Raw genomic sequence first — 25,374 nt, 5'->3', positions numbered from 1 at the left:
TTGCGGTTTTCCAGTCCACTGGGACCTCTCAAGAATCCAGGGAATTTTGGTAGATTACAACCATTGCATCCAATATCTCTGCAGCCACCTCTTTTAAGACTCTAGGATGCAGGCCATCGGGTCCAGGGGACTTGTCCACCTTCTTTTAGTCCCATTAATTTGCCTAGTACTTTCTCTCTAGTGATAGTGATTGTTTTAAGTTCCTCCCCACCCCAATAGCCCCTTGATTATCCATTATTGGGATGCTTTTAGTGTCTTCTACCGTGAAGACCGATACAAAATATTTGTTCAAAGTCTCCGCCATTTCCCTGTTTCCCATTATTAATTCCCCAGACTCATCCTCTAGGGGACCAACGTTTACTTTAGCTACTCTCTTCCTTTTTATATACCTGTAGAAGTTCTTACTGTCTGATTTTATATTTCTTGCTAGCTTACTCTCATAAGCTATCTTCTCTCGTTTTATCATTTTTTTAGTCGTTCTTTGCTAGTTTTAAAAAATTTCCCAATCCTCTGGCCTTTCACTATTCGTCGCAACATTGTATGCTTTTGTTTTCAATTTGATACCATCCTTTACTTCCTTAGTTAGCCACGGATGGTTGATCCTTCTCTTAGAGTCTTTCTTTCTCACTGGAATATATCTTTGCTGAGAGTTATGAAATATCTCCTTAAATGTTTGCCACTGCTTTTCTATATTCTTACCCTGTAATATATTTTCCCAGTCCACTTTAACCAAGTCTGCCTTCATACCTTTGTAATTACCTTTGTTTAAGCTCAGGACACTAGTTTGAGACCTAGCTTTCTCACCCTCAATCTGAATTTGAAATTCTACCATGCTGTGATCACTCTTCCCAAGAGGATCCTTCACTTTGAGATCATTAATTAATCCAGCCTCGTTACACATTACCAGATCTAAAATAGTCTTCTCACTTGTTAGTTCCACAACATATTGTTCCAAGAAACCATCCCGTATACACTCTCTAAGAACTCTTCCTCAAGTCTACCTTTGCCAATTTGCTTTGTCCAATCAATATGAAGATTAAAATCTCCCATGATTACAGCCGTACCTTTCTTACAAGCCTCTATTATTTCTTGATTTATTCTCTGTCCTACAGTGTGGTTACTGTTTGGGGGCCTGTAGACCACTCCCACCAGTGACTTTTTTCACTTATTACTTCTTATCTCCACCCAAACTGATTCTCTGTCTTGATCTTCTAGGCCAATATCATTTCTCATTACTGCACTGATTTCATCCCTTATTAACAGAGCTACACCACCTCCTTTCCCTTTCTGCCTATCCTTACGAAATGGCAAATACCCCATAATATTCAGTTCCTAGCCTTGGTCACCTTGCAACCACATTTTTAATTTTGTCTTTTTACCATTTTTCCCTACTCTGACCCCTCTTTCTAATGCACTCTTATGTGTATACGCTCTGATCCTTCTTGTCACACTCTGGTTATCATTACCCCTATCGCTACCCTGCACTTTTGCCTTCTAATTTTTCTTGACTTTTTTAATTTCTGCTCAGCGTATCGCTCCCCGCCACTATTTAGTTTAAAGCCCTATTTACTCGTGCTCCATGGAGCCACTGCCACTCACCCAGGGTGACGCCTCAGCAATCCTAGTAATCTGCTGGAGGACAGATTGCTGGACTGCTGTGACACCCTGCAAGCCCCTTTCTGTAATGTATGTACCTTTTAAGGGGAGAACTACTTTTTACAGCTCCTGTATACTGTAGTACCGGCAGTGACCACACCTGTATATAAACCCTGAGTAGTGATCTGTACAGTTAGTACTAGAGTAACCCTCATTCAGTAAACACCTGTTGATCGTTCCCTGCAGTCTTTTGTCTGATTATTGAAGGACACAACATTAAGATACACGGATCTAACATTGGCGACGACGCAGATTCGAACCTATTATGTCCGTGTATAATTGAGACACGGACTGCAGGAGTTGATTGTCTCCATTCAGTAAAGACTTGTTATAATCGGGAAACTGAAACTACAGAAGGTTGCTAGCGCCTTTTATACAGGGGTGGTCACTGCCGGTACTGCAGCCTGAGACCAGTTATTCCCTTAAAGGTACATACACAACAATTCCTCCCCTTTTAGATAAACAGTACATAACATTCATTTAACAACTAAATGATAACTAATTACAATCTCAATTACGGTTGCTAGATACATTGGTTAAGTTTAAGCAATTATAAGTTCAGTCTTTGAGGAGGCTTCCTGATTCTGTCTGGATAACGCCTCTTTGGGGTATCAGGTTCTTCTGGCAAGGTTGAGTCGGGATCAATGTCGTTGTTTGGTTCATCTTCCAATATCACCGATTCTGCGGTAGATGCAATTGGTACGTCGGTTTCATCGCCAGGTGTATCAGATCGTGGTGTGGAGTTGACGTTTTCCAGTGACTCTAGAATCTGGTCAACATGGCGTCTTACAATGCTCTCTCGAACGTCCACGGTATACATGAGAGGTCCTTGCCGTGTACAAATCGTTCCTGGCTGCCATTTCTCTGTGCGGTAGTCCCGGGCCAAAACTGGTTGACCTATCTTAAAACTCCTGGTCGGCCTTTCATTCATATTCTGAAACTGCCTGTTCTCCACATCTCTTCGGACGTTTGGCTTAACCAAATCCAAGCGGCACCGTAGCCTTCGATTGAAGAACATCATGGCTGGAGCTTGGTTGGTAACCGCATGTGTCGCATTCCGGTAGGCAAACAAGAAGTTGTCCACCTTGTGTTGTAGGGGTATATCTTCATTACACATTGCCTTGATAGTCTTCTTGAATGTTTGAACAAACCTCTCGGCCAATCCATTAGTGGCTGGATGATATGGGGCAGATGTGTAATGCTTAACACCATTGTTCTTTAAGAACCTCCGGAACTCTTCAGACACAAACTGTGGTCCATTGTCAGAGCAAATCTGTTCAGGCAGCCCATTCCTGGCGAATATGGTTCGTAAGACTGTGATAGTTTTTTCTGTGGTGGTTGAGGACATTTTTATTACCCCTAGCCACTTTGAATGTGCATCCACCGCAATTAAAAACATCGAGTCCATGAAGGGACCAGCAAAATCAATGTGCACCCTTTGCCATGGAGATGAGGGCCACTCCCATGGATGTAGAGGGGCTTGTGGTGGAGCGTTTTGGACCTTCTGGCATCCTGTACAGCTCTTGCACATCTCTTCGATTTCTCTATCGATTCCCAGCCACCACACAAACGCTCTGGCTAAGTTCTTCATTTTTACCCCTCCCAGATGACCCTCATGAAGCTCATTGAGCACTCTATCCTTCAATTTGGGTGGAATTACTACTCTGGATCCACACATCAAGGTTCCTCTGCACACTGACAGCTGTTCTCTTCTTGGCGAGAATGCTGGCAGCAGTGGTTCGCCATGTGCTGGCCATCTCTTCACCGTTCAATCATAGACCCGGGATAGTGTCGGGTCATTTCGTGTTTCCTTTTCTATGTTTGCATTCGTCACGGGGAGACATTCGACTATGGTCGAGTGGAATATCTCCATTGGATCCACTGCAACTTCTTCTTCCACCGTCGGCAACGGTAGGCGCGACAATCCATCAGCATTCCCATGCTGTTTAGTTCCTTTGTACTCGATGTCATATTGGTGTGCCCCTAGGAAAAGGGACCACCTCTGTAGCCGTTGTGCTGTCATTATCGGTACACCCTTCTGAGGGTTGAAAATGGAGACAAGAGGTTGATGATCAGTTAGCAGAGTAAATTTTTGACCGTGCAGGTAGTGATTGAACTTCTTCACCCCCCACACTAGGCTGAGGGCCTCTGTCAATCTGGGCGTAGTTACGCTCGGCTGAAGTTAACGAGCGTGACGCAAAGCTATCGGCCTCTCTAAACCATCAAGGAATTTATGTGACAGTACCGCCCCAATGCCGTAGGGAGACGCATCACACGCCAGTCTTATCGGCAGTGATGGGTTGTAGTGAGCCAATACTTCTCTTGAAGTGATTAAGTCCTTACTCTTCTGAAAGGCCCGCTTACAGTCATTGCTCCATTTCCATGCTACTCCCGTTCGTAGTAGGGCGTTCAGTGGGTGCAGAATTGTGGACAAATTCGGTAAAAACTTATGGTAGTAATTCACCAATCCGAGGAATGACCTCAGTTGCGACACATTTTCAGGCGCTGGGGCCTTAACAACCGCTTCAATTTTGCCAGGGAACTTATGTAACCCCTCTTCATCAATCACGTGGCCACAATACGATATCTGTTTCTTAAAAAACTTGCACTTGGGGCGGTTGGCTCGTAGCCCATGTTCCCGTAGTCTAGTGAGCACCTGTTCTAGGTTGTTAAGGTGTTCACTGTCATCTTCACCTGTCACAAGGATGTCGTCCAAGTAACACGGAGTCCCCGGAATCCCTTGCAGGACTTGTTCCATTGCTCTTTGCCATATCGCCGGAGCTGACGCCACTCCGAATACCAATCGATGATACTGGTAAAGACCTTTGTGAGTGTTTATCGTGAGATACTTCCTAGAGGATTTTTCAACCTCCATCTGCAAATACGCTTGTGCTAGGTCAATTTTTGTAAAACGCTTCCCTCCAGATAGTGAGGCGAAGATGTCTTCTATCCTTGGAAGAGGATATTGTACTGTGTGAAGGACTGGGTTCACCGTCACCTTGAAGTCCCCACAGATGCGAACCTTCCTTGGCTCCTCAGACTTATTGTTTAACGTTTTCTTCATGACAGGAACGATGGGTGTCGCCCACTCGCTCCAGTCTACCTTAGAAAACACGCCTGCATTCTCCAGATTCTCCAGCTCTGCCTCGACGGCTGGGCGAATTGCATATGGTACCGGTCTTGCTTTGAAAAACTTGGGAATTGCATTCTCTTCAATTTTTATCGAGGTGGTTCCGCCTTTAAGCGTGCCCAGTTCTTGTTGAAATACTTCTTTGGCGTTAGCTAAGATTGTTGACAATCGTCCAGGGGTGACGTCTTCATCTTTTTTACCGTCCACCGTCATTGCATGAATGGAGTGCCAATCTAAGCTTATCTTCCTGATCCATTCACGTCCCAATAACGGTGGTCCACCATTTTGCAGTATGTAGAGATACAATTTCCGTATTTTCTTGCCGTTGTATTCGACAGGCACCCTTATTTTTCCTCTGGGGTATACTTTTTGCCCCGTATACGTCGTCAAGACGATGGATGTCTCTCTCAAGGGTATGTGTGAGAATAGCCGCTCGTAGTCTCGTCGATTCATGACGGTTAGCGCTGATCCTGTATCCAATTCCATTTTAACTTGGGACCCTGCTATCGTGAGGGTGACCCAAATGGTTCGGTGATCCTCTTTTGCGATTACATTGTGAAGTTTGAGACAGCTTAGTCTCTTGTTCCCGGATTCACTATCGCTCATCTGGTCTTCGGAACTACTGTCCGTCATCTTTTGTACTTTCCTGTACGGTTCCTTAGTAGCCTTTTTGTTGTCGTTGGTCTTCTTCCCAGACCTGCAAACTCGTGCAATGTGTCCCATCTTTCCGCATTGCCTGCATATTTTGTCCTTGGACCAGCAGTCCTTCTGGTCATGGTTAGTTCTGCCGCAGCGATAACATTTTGCAAATCCCCATGTCATTTCGTGGGTGCCGTATTCCTGTGGCTTTTGTTGTATTTCCGCAGCTCCCCTGGCTGCTGCTTCGTACGATACTGCCACGCTGAAAGCCTTATCTAGCGTCAGCTCTTTCTCTGAGAGTAACTTCTTCTGTGTTCCTTCACTCAGGAGTCCACAGACAAATTTGTCCCGTAGGGTATCTGCCAGTCCTGCTCCAAACTGGCAGTGCTTTGATAGCTTGCGTAGTTCCGTAAGGTACTCAGCATTGCTCTCATCTTTATGCTGAGTTCTCCTGTGGAATTTAAATCTTTCTGCTATCAGCAGCTGTGCAGGTTTAGGTGTTCCTGTAGGACGGCAACAATTTCGTTAAGACTCTTCGCCTTCGGTTTGGCTGGAGTAATCAGGTCCCGCAATAGGCCGTACGTTCTTGCGCCCATTAAGTTTAGCAGTACCGATGCCTTTTTCTCATCGGCTATTTCGTTTGCCTCGCAATATACCTCGACTCTTTCCAAATACGTGGTCCAGTCCTCTATTGCATTATCAAAGGCAGTGATACAGCCAGTCTTTGGCATCTTGAAAATCTAAAATGGCGCCTCCCGCACTTTGCCTTCCTCCCTGATTTAACAAAATGGCGCCTCCCGCGCTTTGCCTCTTCCCCGCTGTTGCTAGCGCTGCTTTCCGCGGTTTCCGTTGCAACCTGCAGCTCCTCGCGGTTTTCTGCGCGTTTAATATTTATTTTAAAACATTTTTTTTATTATTTTCCCGTCGTGGAACAACCCTGTGGGACTCTTGCCTCCCTCGTCTAGGGTCCGTACGCTGCCCAGCTTCGTAACACCGGCCGCGCCCTGTGTGCTCCACCCTTTCTCTCCTCTTCCCGACAACGCTGCTCGGCCCCGCTGCAAGCCACCCGCTCGAGTTCTCGACCGCCGCAGCCCAGGAAGGATCAGTGTACTATCTGCCACCAGCCCGATGAGCTGAAGCACCGTCAACAGGAACCAGGCCCCGCTCTCGACAGCTTCTCCTGTAATCTTCAACTCCGCTGACTCAGGGGCGGATGCCCACGGTCGACGCCCATTTCTACTGCTTCTTTCTTCCTTCTGGCCTCGACCTCTGCTCACTTCGCTTCAGGAACAGATCCCATGAGGTGGTGCAGACTGTAGGTAAGTTCGTATCTGCTCGTCGCCAATATTATGTCCGTGTATAATTGAGACACGGACTGCAGGAGTTGATTGTCTCCAGTCAGTAAAGACTTGTTATAATCGGGAAACTGATACTACAGAAGGTTGCTAGCGCCTTTTATACAGGGGTGGTCACTGCCGGTACTGCAGTCTGAGACCAGTTATTCCCTTAAAGGTACATACACAACAGAACCTACCTGCAACTCTGCATCACCTCCCAGGGATTCGCTCCTGGAGAACAGTGGAAGGAGGTCGAGTCCAGAAGCACGGGCGTCGACCACGGGCAACCGCCCAGTCATCCAGCGGAGATTTGAGCATCGCAGGGGAGGCTGTCGAGAGCCAGGCTTGGCATTCCAGTCATGGTGGTCCAGCGAAACGGGCTGGCAACAGGTACTGCACAGACCCTTCCCGGACAGCGGCGGCTAGAGCCCGACCGAGCGGCACAGAAAAAGGCCGAGCAGCGTCGACGGGGGAGAGAGAGAGGGCAGAGCGCACAGGGCGCAGCCGGTGTTCAGGACCGAGCGGCGTCAACGGGGAGAGAGATGAGAGAGAGGGAGCAGAGCGCAGCCGGTGTTCAAGGGCCGAGCAGCGTCAACGGGGGAGAGGCGCGCAGGAAAACGCGAGGCGCTGCCATTGCCACAAGGACCGCAGAGAGCGGCATTGGCAGCAGCAGCGCACGAAACCCACAGGGCGTCGCCATTTGCCACGAGGACTGCCGAGAGCGGCGTTGGCAGCAGCGCCGGAGACGCCATTTTAAGCCGCAGCGGGGAAGAAAGGAAAGCACGGGAGACACCATTTTAAGCCGCAGCGGGGAAGAAAGGAAAGCGCGGGAGACGCCTTTTTAAGCCAGTCTAACCACACCCAAAAATGCCAAAGAGTGGCAGTATCACAGCGTTCGACAATGAAGTCGAAGATTGGACGACATATGTCGAACGCATAGAAGTATGCTGCAAGGCGAATGAAGTGCCAGATGACAAGAAAGCGCTGGTATTGTTGAATTCAATGGGTGCAAAAACGTATGGCTTACTACGAAACCTAGTAACCCCAGAGAAGCCAATAGAAAAGGATTTTGAAAACATAGTGTCAATCCTACAGGACCACTTAAACCCCACACCGCTGCTGATAGCAGAAAGATTTAAGTTTCACAAAAGGAACCAGCATAAAGATGAAAGTAATGCTGAGTATTTAACGGAACTGCGCAAGCTATCGAAACACTGCCAGTTTGGAACGGGACTAGCAGATACTTTAAGGGACAAGTTTGTGTGTGGGCTTCAAAGTGAAGGAACCATAAACAGCTTCTATCAGAAAAGGATCTTACGCTGGACAAGGCTTTCAGCATTGCAGTATCACACGATGCAGCCGCACGGGGCGCTGCAGAGATACAACGGAGACGGCAAGAATATGGCACAAATGAAATGTCATACGGAACAGTGAAGTGCTATCGCTGCGGCAGAACAACACACGACCATAATGATTGCTGGTTCAAGGACAAAGTGTGCAGACAGTGTGGAAAAGTAGGACACATAGCAAGAGTCTGCAGGTCGGGAAAGAAAACCAGCAGCAAGAAATCTCCACAGGAGAAGTACAAGAAGGTACATAAGGTGACGGAGAGTAGTTCAGGCGAACAGAACAGTGATACAGACTCCGGAAGCAAGGAGCTGGGTTGTCTGAAACTACATAATGTGATCAAAATGGAGGATCACCAAACTATCTGGGTCACGCTCAAGATAGCAGGAGTCCAAGTGAAAATGGAATTGGACACAGGATCAGCCCTAACAGTCATAAACCGAAGGGACTACAAGCGGCTATTCTCACATATACCCTTGAGAGATACAAAGATTGTCCTGAAGACGTACACGGGGCAAAAAGTCTACCCCAAAGGAAAAATAAGGGTGAACGTTATATATAACGACAAGGAAACACCAAAAATGGACCTATATGTATTGCCAGATGGAGGACCACCACTACTAGGACGTGAATGGATCCGGAAGATACAGCTAGATTGGCATTCCATACAAGCACTGACTGTAGATGCTAAAAAGGATGACTACGTCACACCTGGACGACTGTCAAAAATGCTAACTGACACACAAGAAGTGTTCCAGCAGGGACTCGGAACACTAAAAGGCATAACAGCGACGATCAAAATAGAGGAAAATGCAAGCCCAAAGTTTTTTAAGGCCACACCGGTACCTTATGCGATCCGCCCAGCCGTCGAAGCAGAGCTGGAAGGTTTGGAATGTTCAGGAGTACTGTCCAAAGTGGACTGGAGCGAGTGGGCTACACCCATCGTTCCTGTAATGAAGAGGTCATTGAGTAATACGCCTGGGGAACCAAAGAAGATTCGCATCTGTGGGGACTTTAAGGTGACAGCGAACCCAGTCCTTCACACTGTACAATATCCGCTTCCGTGGATTGAAGATTTTTTCGCCTCACTATCTGGAGGGAAACGCTTCACTAAGATTGATCTGGCCCAGGCGTACCTGCAAATGGAGGTAGAAGAAGCCTCGAAACAGTACCTCACGATCAACACTCATGAAGGTCTCTACCAATACAACCGGCTGGTGTTCGGGGTAGCATCAGCTCCGGCTATTTGGCAAAGGGCAATGGAACAAGTCCTGCGAGGGATTCCAGGGACCCAGTGTTATTTGGACGACATCCTGGTCATGGGCGAAAATGACAGTGATCACCTCGCCAACCTGGAGCAGGTGCTCACTAGATTGAAGGAATATGGGCTCCGAGCTAATCGCCACAAATGCGAGTTTTTCCAGAAGCAGATGTCATATTGTGGCCACGTTATTGATAACGAGGGGTTACATAAGTCCCCTGAAAAGATTGAGGCAGTAGTCAAGGCTCCAGCACCGGAAAATGTGTCACAACTGAGGTCGTTCCTCGGGCTGGTGAACTACTACCATAAGTTCTTGCTGAATTTGTCTACAGTACTACACCCACTGAACACCCTACTGCAAACGGGGGTACCATGGAAGTGGAGTGACGAATGTAAACGAGCTTTCCAGAAGAGCAAAGCATTGATCACATCAAAAGAGGTGTTGGCTCATTTCAACCCAGCACTACCAATTTGGTTGGCGTGTGATGCATCACCCTATGGCATTGGAGCGGTGCTGTCGCACAAATTCCCGGACGGCTCGGAGAGGCCAGTAGCCTTTGCGTCTCGGTCACTAACCTCAGCCGAGCGTAACTACGCCCAGATTGACAGGGAGGCCCTCAGCCTAGTGTGGGGAGTGAAAAAGTTCAATCACTATCTGCACGGGCAGAAGTTCACCTTGCTGACTGACCACCAACCACTTGTCTCCATCTTTAATCCAAAGAAGAGCGTTCCGGTGATGACTGCGCAACGGCTACAAAGATGGTCCCTTTTTCTAGGGACGCACCAATATGAAATCGAGTATAAGGGCACGAAACAGCATGGAAACACTGATGGGCTATCACACCTGCCACTGCCTACTGCGGAGGAAGCACCAGCAGTGGATCCTGTCGAAATATTTCATTCGACTATAATTGAATGCTTGCCAGTAACTAACGCTGGTATAGAGAAGGAGACCCAAAATGACCCAACGCTGTCTCGGGTATATGATTTGACGGTGAAGGGATGGCCAGCACATGGCGACTCACTGTTGCCAGCATTCTCATCCAGAAGAGAACAGCTGTCAGTATGCCAGGGGACCTTGATGTGTGAATCCCGAGTGGTAATTCCACCCAAGTTAAGGGAGAGAGTGCTCAATGAGCTTCACGAAGGTCATCTGGGAGGGGTGAAAATGAAAAGCCTTGCTAGGGCTTATGTGTGGTGGCCGGGGATCGATCAGCAAATCGAGGACTTGACAAAGAGCTGCTCAGGATGCCAGAAGGTCCAAAATGCACCACCACATGCCCCTCTCCACCCATGGGAGTGGCCCTCATCTCCATGGCAACGGGTGCATATTGATTTTGCTGGTCCATTCATGGACTCAATGTTTTTAATAACCGTGGATGTGCACTCAAAATGGCCTGAGGTGATCAAAATGTCCTCCACCACCACAGAGAAAACTATTGCAGTCCTACAGACCATTTTTGCCAGGAACGGCTTGCCAGAGCAGATTTGCTCTGATAACGGACCACAGTTTGTGTCCGAAGAGTTTCGAAGATTTATGAAAATGAGTGGGTAAGGCATTACACATCCGCCCCGTATCATCCAGCCACAAATGGATTGGCTGAGAGGTTCATACAAACCTTTAAAAAAGCAGTAAAGGCCATGTGCGATGACAACATTCCACTGCAGCATAAGGTGGACAATTTCCTGTTAGCCTACAGAAATGCGACACATGCAGTCACCAACCAGGCCCCGGCCATGATGTTCTTTAACCGAAGGTTGAGATCTCGTCTGGATTTGCTCAGACCAAATGTACGAAGAGATGTTGAGAGTAAGCAATTCCAGCACATCAATGAGAAACCGACAAGGAGCTTCAATGTAGGGCAACCAGTCTTGGCCCGCGACTACCGAACAGAGAAATGGCAACCAGGAACGATATGCACACGGCAGGGGCCACTAATGTACACAGTGGATGTTGGGGAGAACATTGTGAGACACCATGCTGACCAGATCCTAGAGTCATAGGAACGAGTCAACCCCATGTCTCGGCCATACGTACCTGGTGAGGAACCCGACGTACAGGTCGCATCTCCCTCAGAAACAGTAGCATCGGAAGCTGATGAACCAACCGACGACAGGGGGCCAGAATCGCCTCCGCACCAAGAGTAAGACACTCGGGAAAGGCGCTATCCAGAAAGGATCAGGAAGCCTCCCCAAAGACTGAATTTATAAATAGACTATTTTCAGCTAATGTTGCATGTTAAAAGTGTTAATTGTAATTAGTTTGATATTTAATTGTTAAATGAGTGTTATGGTACTGTTAATCTAAAAGGGGAGGAATTGTAATGTCTGTACCTTTAAGGGGAGAACTACTTTTTACAGCTCCTGTATACTGTAGTACCGGCAGTGACCACACCTGTATATAAACCCTGAGTAGTGATCTGTACAGTTAATTCTAGAGTAACCCTCATTCAGTAAACACCTGTTGATCGTTCCCTGCAGTCTTTTGTCTGATTATTGAAGGACACAACATTAAGATACACGGATCTAACACTTTCCACAATGGTAAACGCAGCCACGATGGCAGCAGTCTGAGCTTGCATGACAGAAGTCTGAGCTTCCAGTACAGCACTCAGACGTTGGGTCGCTTCTGCTTGTGCTGCAATCGAAGCTGAGACATCATGGTTGGGTCCAGAAGTGCACTGATGGACTTGCCCATCACTTCCATGCTGGAAATCGTGGGCTCCAAGCTCTGCACAAAGCCCTGTGCAAGATTGGTGGTGGTGGACTCCTCCATGCACCTTGACATTGCACTCAGGCTTTCTGGCAGGCCTGCCAATGCCCCAAGAATTTCATTGTGCATACCCATCAGCGTTCTTCTGTCGGCCATCCCTTCGAAGTCTTCCTCTGAGTTCTCTGCAGCAGAACTTTTGTGCGACCTTGCCCTCCGGGGAGCTGGCACCTGCGCTATCCTTTCCCCTTGCCTTGGCTGCAGGTTACTTGTGCCCGGTGTCTCTCCACATGCAGATCCCGCCTGTAACCTATCCTCTAAATTATACGGAGTGTCAGTATCTGAGCTGTTGGCTGTGAATGTGAAATTGAGTGGTGGTGCTGTGACTTCATCAGCAGTGCCTTGATGTTCTTCTATTTCGTTTTTCTCTATCCATGTCTGACCAGGTGTCAGTTCTTGCATATCTGAAGGGAGAAAGGCACAAGGGTAGGGTTGTGGTGATGCGAGGGGGGGAAAGCAAGAGTTGCATGCTTACACCATGTGCAGCTTGTAAATTAGAAGAGATTGTGGGATGAGGGGGAAGTGGCATGTAATAAGGAGGATTAGCTATGAGGACAGCAGCATCTTGTATTATTTCAGCCCCATGGGCTCAGCAATGCCCCTCCCAATAATGGCCAGCACCATCTCCTCCATGGGGGTCAGGTTATGCAGGTGTGCCTGTTCCCTGCTAGTTAGGACCTGCTGCTGCCAGATGTGAGCCCCTTTTTCCTGCAAGAGAAAGGGAAGTGTGTCAGTGAGTGTTGTGCAATGTGTTTGGGTGATATGCCTGTCATGGTTGAATAGCTGACAGTATGTGCAAGCTGTGAGATGTGGGTGTGAGGCTTGCAGCAGTGGTAAATGTGTGAGGATGAGGTGAAGCTATGAATGTGAGGTATGAGCCATGTTTGGTAGAGATTGTTGGTGGATGAATGATGGGGATATGGTGCATTGAGCAGTGTGTGAGGCTTGTGGTGCAGATGGTGGGATATGGCATTTGAAGATGCATTCACTGACCTTGACCACTTGTGTGAGGTCATTAAACTTCTTCCTGCACTGTCCGCATCCTATATTACTGGCATTCACCACAACGGCTATTTGCTCCATTGGATTTTACACATTTGCCTGGAGGGCCTCCTGGCCACCTGTGGAAACTAGACCTCTCTCCTCATGTTGACCCCCTGCACCAAGGTCTCCAGTGCTGCATCAAGAACCTTACATAAGAACATAAGAAATAGGAGCAGGAATAGACCACTTGGCCCCTCGAGCCTGCTCTGCCATTCAATAAGATCATGGCTGATCTAGGGCTCAAAGCCACTTCCCCGCCCACTCCCCATAACCCTTCACTCCCTTATCTTGCAAAAATCTGTCTATCTCCAACTTAAGTGTATTTAATGACCCAGCCTCTACAGCTCTCTGGGGCAGAGATTCCACAGATTTACGCCCTCTGAGAGAAGAAATTCCTCCTCATCTCAATTCTAAAAGGGCGACTCTTTATTCTAAAACTGTGCCCCCGAGTTCTAGATTTCCCCACGAGGGGAAACATCCTCTCTGCATCTACCTTGTCGAGCCCCCTCGGTATCTTATATGTTTCAATAAGATCACCTCTCATTCTTCTAAATTCCAATGAGTATAGGCCCAGCCTGCTCAACCTTTCCTCATAAGTCAACCCCCTCATCTCTGGAATTAACCTAGTGAATCGCCTCTGAACTGCCTCCAATGCAAGTATATCCTTCCTTAAATAAAGAGACCAAAACTGTATGCAGTACTTGAGGTGTGGTCTCACCAATAACCTGTACAGTTGTAGCAGGACTTCCCTGCTTTTATACTCCAACCCCCTTGAAATAAAGGCCAACATTCTATTTGCCTTTTTGATCACTTGCTGTAGCTGCATGCTAACTTTTTGTGTTTCATACACAAGGACCCCCAGGTCCCTCTGAACTGTAGCATTTTGTAATCTCTCTCCATTTAAATAATAATTTGCTTTTTTATTTTTCCTGCCAAAGTGTATAACCTCGCACTTTCCCACATTATACTCCATCTGCCAAATGTTTGCCCACTCACTTAGCCTGTCTATAGCCCTTTGCAGATTTTTTGAGTCCTCTGCACCTTGGTGCACACTCTCCCCTGTTGTGACATTATTGGTGTTTTTTCCTCCTCTCACTCTCTTTGCCACCCAATTGAATGAGCTGCTGCAGGGAGAATGCACCTCCCCTTTAAGAGGTGCAGCCTGCCTTTAAGAAGTGCAGGCTAGCTTTAATTGGTGCTAGCCTCGCACGATCTTGGGCCCCCTGCTGAGCATTCAGCCACTCTGCAGCGTGTTCAGTGCTGGGCTGAATGCCACAATCATGCTATTCAGCAGGCAGCATGAGGTTAGCTTGTTGCCGACATTCCTTTAAACGGACACGAGGTCATTGCGATCCTCATACCCGTTTTCGGGGGCAACCAAGTTTTTAGCCCTGAGCATCTTGTGTAGAAGACCCCTTCAGTATTTTGGAGATTACATTCTCAAAGTGGAATGCCATTTATTCACTGTTGCTTACAATGCATTTGCTGCTGGTTTGGTTGTGGCCTGGTTTATGCAATTTTGTAGCTCTCTGTTTTTCATCCTGTAACTTGTTGGCTGCTGCAATTTAAATTGTCACAACCACAACCACAATCCTGGAGATGGGCCTCCTGTTAAATTTACCTTTCTATTGGCAGGCTTTGGAAGAGGAAGAGAAAGAGCTCAGGAGGCATGAGAGTGATCTTATGCTACAATCCGTGTCTGTAGACCTATACAGACACATCTGCGAAGATCTGCCTTCACCGCCTATGTTCCACTAGGGAGGCAGTCACAGAGATATGCAATGTGCTATTTCCTTGAGCCAGTCCTTCAGACAAGTTTCAAGGCAGGGACAACTCTGCCAGTTGTCATCAAGATAACCATAACCTTGAACTTTTACATTACTGGATCTTTTCAAACAACAGCAGAGGATATAAGCCAAATTTTTCAAGCAGCAGTGCACTAATACATAAAGCAGGTGACCGATGTCTTGATTGCCAGGGCTAACTCCTTCATTATGTTTCACATTAAAAACAGCTAGAACAACAAAAGAACACTGAAATTTGTTTGTCACAGGTTTCTCCAGAGTGCAGGCCATTGTTGATAGCACATATGGTCATATGGGCGCCATCCCCTTCTCAATCCACAGCTTTCGTGAGCAGAAAGGAGTTCTATTCCATTAATGTACAACTGACCTATGACAAAATTGTCTGTGAGAATGCCTGACGGCAATTATGACGACTTTATTTTACAACAAATTATGGTGCCATAATTATTCAAAATAGTAGCAGACAGGACAAATGATTCCTCTGAACTAAGAATATCATTTCCAGCCCTGGCTCATGACCGCCTATTTTTGGGACATAGAAGGCCAGCACAGCAATGTAATGAGGGAAAAACTGAAAACGCACAGCAGGTCAATCGGCATCTGTCGAGAGAACAAATGGATTAATGCTTTGGTTGTGGCTAGGGTTGCGAAGGGGTGGAAAGTTTCCGGAAATTTTCCACGGGAAGTTTTGCTTGGGAATTTTGCCCAAAAAAGCACATGCTAGCATAATATTGTTTTTTTTTGTATTTCGATCATTTTTTTTCACAGGCCCCCTCTTAAAATTACTAACAGAGATGGAATCTTAATTATTAAGGAATTTCTTAATCAATATATGTTTATCTTCTTACTTGGCTTGTTTTAATAATTACAAGTTTTGTGTGTGACTGTGAACAAATGTGTCCTGATTGGTTGGATGAGTGGATGAGCGATTAGCTCTCTCTATTGGTGATGTAGCGTCGTGCGTGCACAGGTCATGCTTCCATCACATGGAGCATCAGGAAAAATTTACTCACCCTGTTGCAATCATGCTGATTGACCGCAGTTCGACACAGAGACGAATGCCCTTTATTTCTCTGCATAGAACAATGCCACGTTTACCGTTGGATGTGTGGAAGCATTTTACCCCAGGCATTAAAGATGGAAAGACTGTGTGCATGTGCAAACACTGTACAAAGCCATATGTAAAGAATGCCACAAAGATGCAGCCGCGTTTATCCAAATGCAACAACTTCACTCAAAGCTCACAGCAGTCAACCCAGAGTTCTTCTGCTTCCATTCAAGAAGATGATGGTTCACATTCAGCATCAGGCTCCTTATCATCAGCAACTCCTGGCCCACTTGGAAGGTTCTTTGATACAATGGATAACCATAGCCAGAAGAATGCAGATGAGTGCCTTGCTGGACCTGTATATGCGACAGGCTCACCCCTAATGCTCACAGCCAATGTGTACTGGAAGAGATTTTTCAATGTTATTCGTCCTGCATACTGTCCTCCCACCAGACATGCTTTGTCTACTTATTTGCTGGAGGCTGAGTATAACAGAATCCAAGGAAAGCTCAAAGAAACGATAAAGAAGGAAGACTGTGTTGCAGTTATCTCAGATGGGTGGTCATATGTACGAGGGGAGGGCATCATAAACTACATTGTCTCCACTCCTCTCCCAGTGTTCTTCAAGAGCACAGACATGAAGGACAGACACACAGGCACATACATTGCTGATGAGCTGAAAGCGGTCATCAACGATCTTGGATCACAAAAGGTCTTTGCAGTTAGTTACTGACAATGCTGCGAATATGAAGGCTGCTTGGGCTCAAGTGGAGGAGGCCTACCCTCATATTACGTCTATTGGATGCGCAGCTCATGGGCTCAACCTGCTCCTCAAGGACAGCATGGTTTTGAGAACCATGGAAACACTGTACAAGAGAGCCAAGCAAGATGTTAAGTATGTCAGGGGAAAACAGGTAGTTGCAGCAACCTACAACTCCAAGCAAATGAACAAGAACACCACACTGAAGCTGCCCAGCAACACTAGATGGGGTGGTGTTGTCATAATGCACAACAGCCTTCTGGAGGGTAAGGAGTCACTGCAAGAAATGGCAATATCCCAGTCTGGGGATATGGAAACCACCATCGAGAAAATACTGCTGGATGATGTGTTTTGGGAGAGCCTTAAACTACTCTCACCAGTAGCATCTGCAACTGCTCAGATTGAAGGAGATGACGCTGTCTTGTCAGATGTTCTCAGGCTTTTTGCTGATTTAAAAGAACAAATCAGCAATGTCCTACCCACATCCCAGCTGCTCAAAGCAGAGGAGAAGGCAATTGTTCAATTCATACAGACGCGTCAAGAATTTTGTGTCAAGCCGATTCATGCTGCAGCATACATGCTGGACCCAAAGCATGTTGGGTGACCAATACTTTCTGGAGAACAGATCAGCAGCGCTTACAGTGTGATTTCTACCCTCTCACGCCACCTCAATCTGGACGTGGGCAAAGTTCTGGGAAGTCTGGCAAAGTTCTCTACCAAGCAAGGTCTTTGGAATGGGGACAGGATATGGGAATCATGCAAGCATATCAGTGCACATACCTGGTGGAAGGGACTTTGTGCATCTGAGGCCCTGTCACCTATTGCATCGGTGATACTCCAAATCCCACCTTCATCAGCGGCCTCTGAACGAAACTGGTCACTTTTTGGGAATACGCATACAAAGGTGCGCAACAGGCTGACTAACAAGAGAGTGGAGAAACTGGTGGCTATCCGGGCGAACCTACAACTTATTGAGCCAGATACAGAAGTGTCCACCACACAGCTAGACAGTGATACAGAGGAGGAAATGGACATGTCCAAGCCAGAGTCAGAGAATCAGGAGGAGCAATGATGAGTAGAAGACTCAGAAGACTCATGAGTAGAAGACTCAAAGGGACAAAATAAGGACAAATTACAGGCTAAATAAGCTGATGCTCTTTTTATTTTATTTTAGATGGGTCTTTTTTGTGGGGGTTCAATAAAGTTCAAAATTATAACCTAAATAAAGTTTTGAAAGCCTGTTTTTATTTGTATGGAACAGTCTGTCTATTTTGATGACAAAGATAATGTAAGGGTCAGAGACAAAAACCATCAGTGTGCAAAAAAACTATAAATTCCCATGGAAAGTTTCCTCTTTTAAAAATTCCCAGAATTTTTCAACCCTAGTTGTGGCCCTTAAATCAAAAGTGCCAATAAGGTCATCTATTAAAAGTGGACAAAGTGTGGGTCCACTTACTGTGGCAATCTTCATAAATCCAGGAAATGGCTTTCTCATCTGCTCCTACCACCTATAGACATGGGAGGTCGCTTTGACTAACTCAGCCACCTCCAATCAGGCATTTCGAACAATGCTCCTGATCAGAAGGTGCTCCTCCACTCCAATAAGGCAACTCTCCTTTGCAGCACCTTCTGCAATAATACCCCACAGTAACATTCTCAAAAGGAGAAGTCCTGCTCTTGTCCCTTCCTTACTGCCTTCCTGAACTACTATCAGAAAGACTTTAGATTTGGAATTGTGCAACCCTGCTTTAACTAAGTAATAGCTCGTTAAGAGCTGCGAACTCCCTAGATAGCTCATCCTATGCAACATAATGGTCTTACTGCCTTTGCGAAGGGACTGCATAATTGTTCTAATGTACAACACAAATTTGAAAGAAAATGTGCATCTTTGATAGTATCTGATATGGATAATTAGATGTGTGCTTTTGATGGTGTCTGGCAAGCATAATTAACTTTTGTAAGACCCATGCATTTTGAGTAGACATTTCACCGTCGCTGTCTATCTCTAATTAACATAATTCAATGTGACTGTAATCTTGTTAATTACAATGGGATTAAAAACTCAAACATTTTTTTAAGCTATTTCACTTCCAGTTTAAGATGTTACAGAACATATTATTGAGCCATTTTCTGCTAGACTGTTCTCCTTGTTGCAGACCTGACAATTGTCTTAAACATTTGAAGGAATAGAGTTAACAACAAAGTAACATTCTGGAAAGTTTAGTTATTTAAAATAATGGTACAGTATATTTATTTACATCATAAAAAGTTGGAATATAGTTAATAATTGCATGCTTTCAGGAAGTACAATTGTGATTTTTCACTGTTTGTAGCTATTGATGAAGAAAATGACAGTGCAGTGTTAAAGAAATTAAGTAGGTCAGAGTAATTCTGTTGTGGCTAAAAGATGAAAAACAGAACCCTCTGTGAATGATCTTGCTTACAGTTTCTATCTTTTTATAATTGCAGGCTATAGTGGTATTAATTATCTAGCTTCTTCACAGCAGGACTTCAAACAGCAGCCAGACCCTGTCCTCGTGCCATACTATGGATCCTTCTGCCCCTGAAGAGTGTTTTCAGGCGTTAAACCATGCAGAACAGACCTTCAAGAAGATGGAGAACTACCTTCGACACAAGCAGCTGTGTGATGTAGTGCTACTGGCCGGTGACCGGAGAATTCCAGCTCACAGGTGAATGGGAAATGTGCCAACACTTTTTTTTCCTGTAATTTAAATCAATGTCCTGGCTGTTTATCAGAAAGTCAATATTAGACTCTAATCACTAGAATGTGCAGTACTATAAACACTGTCCCTTTCAATCTTCTTGTAATCTATGGCACTCTACATAACAGTTAGTGTTTGTTGAGGAAATATAACATGGAGGCTATTGTAAAAATTCTGTGAAATTCCTTTGGGAATTAAAAGTCATTAATGATGTTTAAAAGGAGGATATGATTTTGGTGACAACTTTTATTGAATACACTTTTTTTCCACAAACAGACCAAGTAACCAGTTTCACTTTTTGGAAAATAGCATTTTTTTTCTCATTTTGGTAAAATTCCCTCAATACAAATAGAACTTTGTGACCATATCCTTTTTTAAAAACTCAGGTCTTTTGTTCTTACTTTCCTCAGTATATAATAGATATATTTTATTTGGTCGCTGATGTGAGTGGAAAGGTCATTCCGCATATATTTAAAAAATAACATTTTATACTTGCACTTTTTCTTTCACATTGGTGACCAAAGGAAAAAATGTCTGAAAATCTCTTTAATGCTGTATACTGAATGACACGGTACATTTCCTAAGATGAAAGGCATTACAGCAGATGGACCTATGTAGCTGAAAATCATAAAGGTTAGTAAGAGCAAATTTCTTCTTGTGTCCCCAGGTTGGTTCTCTCTTCAGTTTCAGACTACTTTGCTGCAATGTTCACAAACGACGTAAGGGAGGCTAAACAAGAAGAAATAAAGATCGAAGGCGTTGACTCAAATGCATTGTGGGCATTAGTTCAATATGCATATACAGGTGAATACAAACTAATCAACTACTAGATAAAGTATAGGATGCATCATGTCTAACAGTTTTGTCAAACTCCAAGAATGTATTCTGGAGAAATTTGCAAATTACACATTCTGGGTAAAATAATTCTCTCTGTTAATTTTGTTTGAACAAAAAGCAATTTTACATAACAAATTTAGTATTGGTGGTCTTACATCTTTGCACTAGACAAATTAAATGATGGCCTTTTTTCAGTAAGCTAAACAGAAATTCTCTTTTTGTGAAATGAAATCAGGAAAAGGAATTCAAAGGAGTATGTTAGTAAACAAGATGGCACTGAAAATTCTCGGGGCCCAATTCCAGCAATTACTCCAGAATCGCACCTGGTGGAGACCTACATCACTGACGATGCCAGAGTAGGTGTAGTTAGGGGAGGTCCTTTCATTTGCATATGGTAGCCTACAGGTTATGGTACTAGACTAGCAACCCAGTCGTCATGAGTTTAAATCCCGCCATAACAAGTTGTGAAATTAATTCAATAAATCTGGTCATTTGTGGGCTCACACCACAATATGACTGTGAAAGCTGCCAAATTGATGTAAAAACCCAACTAATATCATTCAGGAAAAGGAACCTGCCTGTGGGCAATAAATATTTCCTTGCCAGTATCACCACATCCCAAGAGCAAATATTTTTTGAAAAATCATGGTGGGTTCCACTGCCACTATGTGCCTCCCCTGCCACTTTGTATGGGTGCTGATAAAAGAAACTTTTTAAACATTTCTGCCTACAGAGTCTTCAGAGGTCCTCCAAGGTGGCCCCACAAACCCCATTGAGCCATTTAGGAGGTCAATATGCCACTTTCTTCTCGGTATACAGGTGTCTAAAGATTCACCAGGCGTCTGAGAGACCCAGGATGCGGGAACTCTCACCATAGGAAGGCCCCGCCCATTCACTTTTTGCATCCATGCTCTTTTTTGAGGTAAGCTCTGCCCCAAGCAGGGCAATTGGAAACTCCTGTACGAGGTTGTGACCCAGAGTAGCCAGCCTAGCTTGTGGCCCATGCTGGAAGGGCTAAGAGTTTTCCTAGATGAATCTTCATTTATCTCTGTCCTCCAAGGGTGTCATTCAACAATGCAGACCATACTTCATTTGGGAGGCCTCAGTGGCATTCTCCATAGGAGACTTGAAATCTGCTCCACGGAGAATGCTGTATGTCAGTTTCCTTTGGAAAAAGAGCTGTTGTCCTACTTATGAAACTGAGCAGTACCAGGCTTTACCAAAGTGACTAACAACTCTTTTTAAAAAAAAAAAAAAGGAAACAAATACGGTTAGAAAGAAAGAAATCTAGCATCTGTGCAAGGTCTCCATCGACTTGCTGCCCCCTCCCATCCAAGAATAAATGTGACTGGTGATTCACAATGTGAACTGGCAGGGTGGAATAGCTCTGTTGATTAGGAAGGATCCTATTACTGTATCTGAATGCCTTTCCCCTCCACTGAAGTTAAGCTAACTGGATTGAAGTCTTCAATGTTCATGCTTTTGCTCCTTCCATTAGCTGTTTTCCAATCCATTTGGCTCTAAGTATTGTGAAAGATTTCTGGCAACAGGTTTCCTGTTTCCTCCTTAATATAAATGTATATCTTTCTCATTTTAATTTAATGTCATCACTAATATTTCCTCTGATTAACTGAAGCAATTTATACAATTAGATGACTTGGCGACTTGTATTCATACTGCGCCTACCACTAAGTTGAAACTGGTACTTCAGGATTAAGGCAGTATTGATACCAACTCACAAATTCTGATGTAGATTTAACACTGTAGTAAATGTTTTAAATTAAATAGATTAAAAAACACACCAGCTGAGACAGTTTTTGGGAGGAGAAACAAATCCAAGATGCGGAGTATGATTAGTTGCATGGTGTAGTCCAGTAGCACTATAATTCAGCTTCACATCCAGGCCTTGTCATTCCTGACACAGTAGGACCAATAGGAATTGAGTTGTTCTCTTTAACTTTGAACAGAATTTGCTATAAAAAATGAGTGCACAACATTCTGATGTATATGAAATCAAAATGCATTAACTCTGATAATTTGATCCCAAGTTGTTAAGGTGTGAAATGTGTTCAGTAACCTTTCTTTGTATCAAATTCGGTTAGTGCATTATTCTGAATGAAAATTAAAAAGGAATGCAAGTTAATGTTCAGAGGGAGGAACTAATTTCTTTGTCACAACTGGCATCAGTCAAGCTGTGTACTGCATGAATATATTAGGATTAGTGAACCCTACAGGAAAAGAGTGCCACTGTAACATTTGAACTCTGAAGGACGAACAGCCAATTTAGAAAAGGCTGTCAAATCTGCATATATGAAATAGATTTGAAAATATGGTATGGAAGGAGAAAAGCTGGCACTGGAGACAGAAGTGAGAAAAACAACCTCTGATTAGAGGACAGATCTATATTGTAGGGTAAGTAAACTTTCGCTTGCACTTTACAATCAGTATTGCAGCAATGTTTGATAATTTACCATGATATCTGTGCTAAGTGTCTCACTTTATTTTGTTCAATGATCTAGAAAGGTGGTACTCTGGGTCAGGGTCATCTCAGCCTTAGGAGGACTGGATGCAGATCCTGGAACAGCCACAGAAAGGCCTTCAGGTGACAGAATGGCACTGAATGGGGACATCCAGAAACAGCTCACAGATGAGTAGATTGACGAGAGAGCCAGCCTGCCCAGTTCAGTTGCATAATATATAGTACATAGAATTACACAGAATGTACAGCACAGAAACTGGCCATTTGGCCCAACTGGTCCATACCAGTATTTATGCTCCACACGTGCCTTCTGCCACCCCTCTTCATCTAACCCTATCAGCATAATTGTGCATTATGCACCTGGGTGAATCAGCCTTCATACTGGTGTGGATATTGTCAATAGCTGATGAAGCAAGGTGCATGCCCTCCACTGGGAGGCTCTGGAATAGTGGTGAGAGTGTTGAGGGGCCAGCATCTGCTGTCTCTTGTGGCTGATGTATCGCCTGCCCTATTGTTACCTTCAAATTTGTACAGTGTATCTTGGGGAAGCCCTTGCTGTTTGCTAGCATTGCATAGATTTTGGTTTCTATCTGGCATCCCTTCAGCAGCTCATGCTGGTCCCTCTACTGTATCTTGTCACTGTCCTCTGAGGTGATAATTGCCTTCGGGTTAGATTCATAAGAACATAGGAAATGGGAGCAGAAGTAAGCTATACGGCTCCTTGAGCCTGCTCCGGCATTCAATAAGATCATGGCTGATTTTCGACCTCAACTCCACTTTCTCACCCAATCTCCATATCCCTTGATTCCCTTAGAGTCCAAAAATCTATTGATCTCAGCCTTGAATATACTCAACAACTGAGTATCTACAGCCCTCTGGGGTAGAGAATTCGAAAGATTCACAACGCTCTGAGTGAAGAAATTTCTCCTCATCTCAGTCCTAAATGACCAACCCCTTATCCTGAGACTATGCCCCCTAGTTCTAGACTCTCCAGCCAGGGGAAACAGCCAAACTCACCAGACCAGGAGGAAGAGAACTCATCTGTGGTGACAAGGCAACAACGTTGGATCCACTCCTTTAAACTACCCAAGCACTGGAAATATAGAAAGAAAGGTGCAGACACGGAATAACTTTTACAGCGCAACTTTAGCTGAGAATATGGACAAAGAACGTTTTTATGTTACTTTATAAACTGTTATTAGCAAACTGATTAAAAGGGCACTATAAACAGTGCTTTCACGCTTTTTTGATTGTATGGGATAATTGGTCAACAAGACGATTTCACACTTACTGGATAGTTCAGATTGTGAGGAGAAACCATCCCCCTAATCTAAAAGCTTGAAATATTCGGCCCTTTTTTGTTGTGATGTGCACTATTGTTTATTGTAACTGTTTTCCTTTTTCCAAGTCATAAATTTACAACAATCCTGTGTACTTTATGGAATCTTAGAAGCTTTGCTATTGTCTTAGAAGCCATGTTGACTTTCTGGGAATAATTCTGCACTCCTAGCCAGGAAGCCATGTTCACAAGGATTGCGCATCGTAAATTGGGTTACAGCATTCTAGCCCCAGTTCTCTGACTCACGTTGCTACTCACTGGGTAATACCAGGTTACAAAATCAGTCCTTAGAGGGAATCATGGTGTGAACCTTTGTGTATTCGTGTATGGTTGGAAGAACAGATTTTGTACCAATACAAAAGACCTTCTGTTTAAGGAATTGTTTGACCAGAATAAACAGTTCAGCTTCCAAAAAATGTGGTCATTTTTGAACTTCAACTTTGCACTCCATTTTTCACTCTTTACTGCCACCAGCATACAACGTCGCCTGATTTGGTATTAACTTAATGTCATTGGTAAATTAAGATCATGAGTATTGGAATGTGCACTGTTCCTAATGGAGCAGTAAGTGATTGCATCTACAACAATGCAATTATCTTAGCCCCTTGCACTACCTAAGTAATTCTGTAAAAGGCAGGTAGGTAATACACAATTCTGTGTTGGTCAACAATTTGGATATCAAGACTTTTTTTAAATCGACATCAACAATGGTTGCAAAACTAATTTCTGCTAGCAGTGCAATGGAGAACTCATGCGCTCAATGAGGCTTGCTCCTTCAGCATTAACCATTGATGCCTGTTTGGGATCTTCAACTGCATCAAATGTAGCTGCTCCCTCTGCTGGTGGGATGAACTTACAGTGCCAAAAGCAGTTGACAATGGATTCAGCTTTCAGCTCCTCCTATAATGTGGATTGTTTGAAGAATATCCGATGAAAATGGCACCCCAGTATTATGCGCAGCAATCAATTTTCAGAAAATATTTCTTGAAGGGTTGTGAAAAATTAATCATTTGATTTCCTTTACAGCCTACTCTCATTAATCAAGACAAAAACCATCACCAAAACATTTGTTTAGATTAACAGGGACTGTCAGTTTTACAAGTTGAAAATAGACAACCCAATACAGTACAAAGATTTTTTAAATTGTAAATGAATTAAAACCCATTCCAGTACCTGTATAATGTGTCACTGGAAGGAAC

At 44.6% G+C, this 25,374-nt stretch overlaps 1 protein-coding gene across 5 annotated transcripts in view; it reads left to right on the top strand.

The window, feature by feature from the left end:
- The window catches only part of LOC147123198 (kelch-like protein 5), a 150,793-nt gene that overhangs the window by 19,351 nt on the left and 106,068 nt on the right, over positions 1–25,374 (top strand). For 3 of the 5 annotated variants that reach the window (XM_085968697.1, XM_085968707.1, XM_085968688.1), the window contains 2 exons: positions 19,302–19,487; positions 20,188–20,324. In XM_085968697.1, the coding sequence (XP_085824823.1) occupies positions 19,345–19,487; positions 20,188–20,324 (280 nt within the window). In that variant the 5' untranslated portion in view covers positions 19,302–19,344. The remainder of the gene's footprint in view (positions 1–19,301; positions 19,488–20,187; positions 20,325–25,374) is intronic. The other 2 variants (XM_085968716.1, XM_085968724.1) reach the window with 1 other exon arrangement.

The sequence above is a fragment of the Somniosus microcephalus genome, chromosome 2 (genome assembly GCF_052327205.1).
Source record: "Somniosus microcephalus isolate GS21.2 chromosome 2, FLI_Smic_1.0, whole genome shotgun sequence".
NCBI classification, from domain to species: domain Eukaryota; kingdom Metazoa; phylum Chordata; class Chondrichthyes; order Squaliformes; family Somniosidae; genus Somniosus; species Somniosus microcephalus.
Note: the sequence above shows the minus strand (reverse complement) of the source record. Positions and strands in the feature narration are given on the sequence as shown.